General features: G+C 59.7%; 1 protein-coding gene across 1 annotated transcript in view; it reads right to left on the reverse strand.

The window, feature by feature from the left end:
- Positions 1-1,152, reverse strand: part of PPP2R1A (protein phosphatase 2 regulatory subunit A, alpha) — a 39,280-nt gene that overhangs the window by 17,995 nt on the left and 20,133 nt on the right. Inside the window, exon 4 of the mRNA XM_006772905.2 lies at positions 123-355. Within this exon, the coding sequence (XP_006772968.1) occupies positions 123-355 (233 nt within the window). The remainder of the gene's footprint in view (positions 1-122; positions 356-1,152) is intronic.

Below are 1,152 nucleotides of genomic sequence, written 5' to 3' on the forward strand. Positions count from 1 at the left end.
GGAGAGAGGGTGGGAGAGCTCAGGGGTGTTTGGGGCTTGGGAGGCCTCAAGGGACTGGGGCTTGAGAGAAGCGGACCAGGCGGAGGAGAGGCTGAGCTTCAGGGGCCACAGCTGGGACTCACTGTCGAAGTTCTGCCTTGACGGCGCTGGACACACGGGGGTAGCAGACGGAGAAGAGGCCGCAGGCCGAGGTGCGGGAGGTGAACCAGTCGCCACCCGCCAGCCGCTTCACCAGCGGCACGAAGTGGGCCTCCAGGTCGGAGGGCGAGTGCTCGTGCGAGATGGCCCGCAAGGACTCCACTGCCTTGTCCCGCACCACCGTCTCCTCCACTGTGGCCAGCGACTCCAGGGGTGGCTGTGGCACAGAGCACGAGGTCACGAGACGCTCCCTCCCCACCAGCCCCAGCCCTGGAGCCCCCACCCTGAGCCCCTCTGTGGGTTCATTTCTAACCAGAAACCTGTGATCACCCCATCCCAGCCTTTATGCAGACCTCATTTAGGGGTCCTTCAGGGAGCTTCTGTGGGGTGGTCCATGAACCTCAAAACTGCACACCCCTTTCTGAGGAGAGGGCCACCACTGCCACTAGCGCCTCAGAGTGCAACAATCCTCGTGACAGTGACGGGAACTCTACACACTATGTGACCCAAGGAGGCCACCGTCACCAGCTCGGGGGAGGAGGTGGTTCTAACACACTGACTCCTGGGAAGCAGGTCCTGTTTCTCTCTTCATTTGAAAGAAGAGGGACCTGAGCTGACAGCCCAGTAAGAGCCTCTCACCCAGGCCACCTGCTCCAGGGCCTGGAGGGTTGAAAAGCACAGCTGTGGTCTCTGACAGGCGACTGCATCAGGAGCTCATGTTAGTGGGGGGCCTGGGGCTGTGACTGTTCACTGGTTTGTCAGGGTGAGGCCTGGAGGGACACCTGATTGCTCACCTTTGTGTACCCAGAGCCCAGCAGAGCTCCTAGCTCAGGGCAGGAACTCAGTACAGTGGGGCCTTGACTTGTGAGTTTAATTCGTTCCGTGACGGAGCTCGTAACTCAAATTACTCGTATGTCAAATCAAAAAGTGAACGAATGAGACACGTGATGCTGGGCTGATGTTGTGGCGTTCACTGTGACGTTCGCTGCGCCCACTAGCAGTGGGGTATCTGAA

Source organism: Myotis davidii, unplaced genomic scaffold, assembly GCF_000327345.1.
Source record: "Myotis davidii unplaced genomic scaffold, ASM32734v1 scaffold1786, whole genome shotgun sequence".
NCBI classification, from domain to species: Eukaryota; Metazoa; Chordata; class Mammalia; order Chiroptera; family Vespertilionidae; genus Myotis; species Myotis davidii.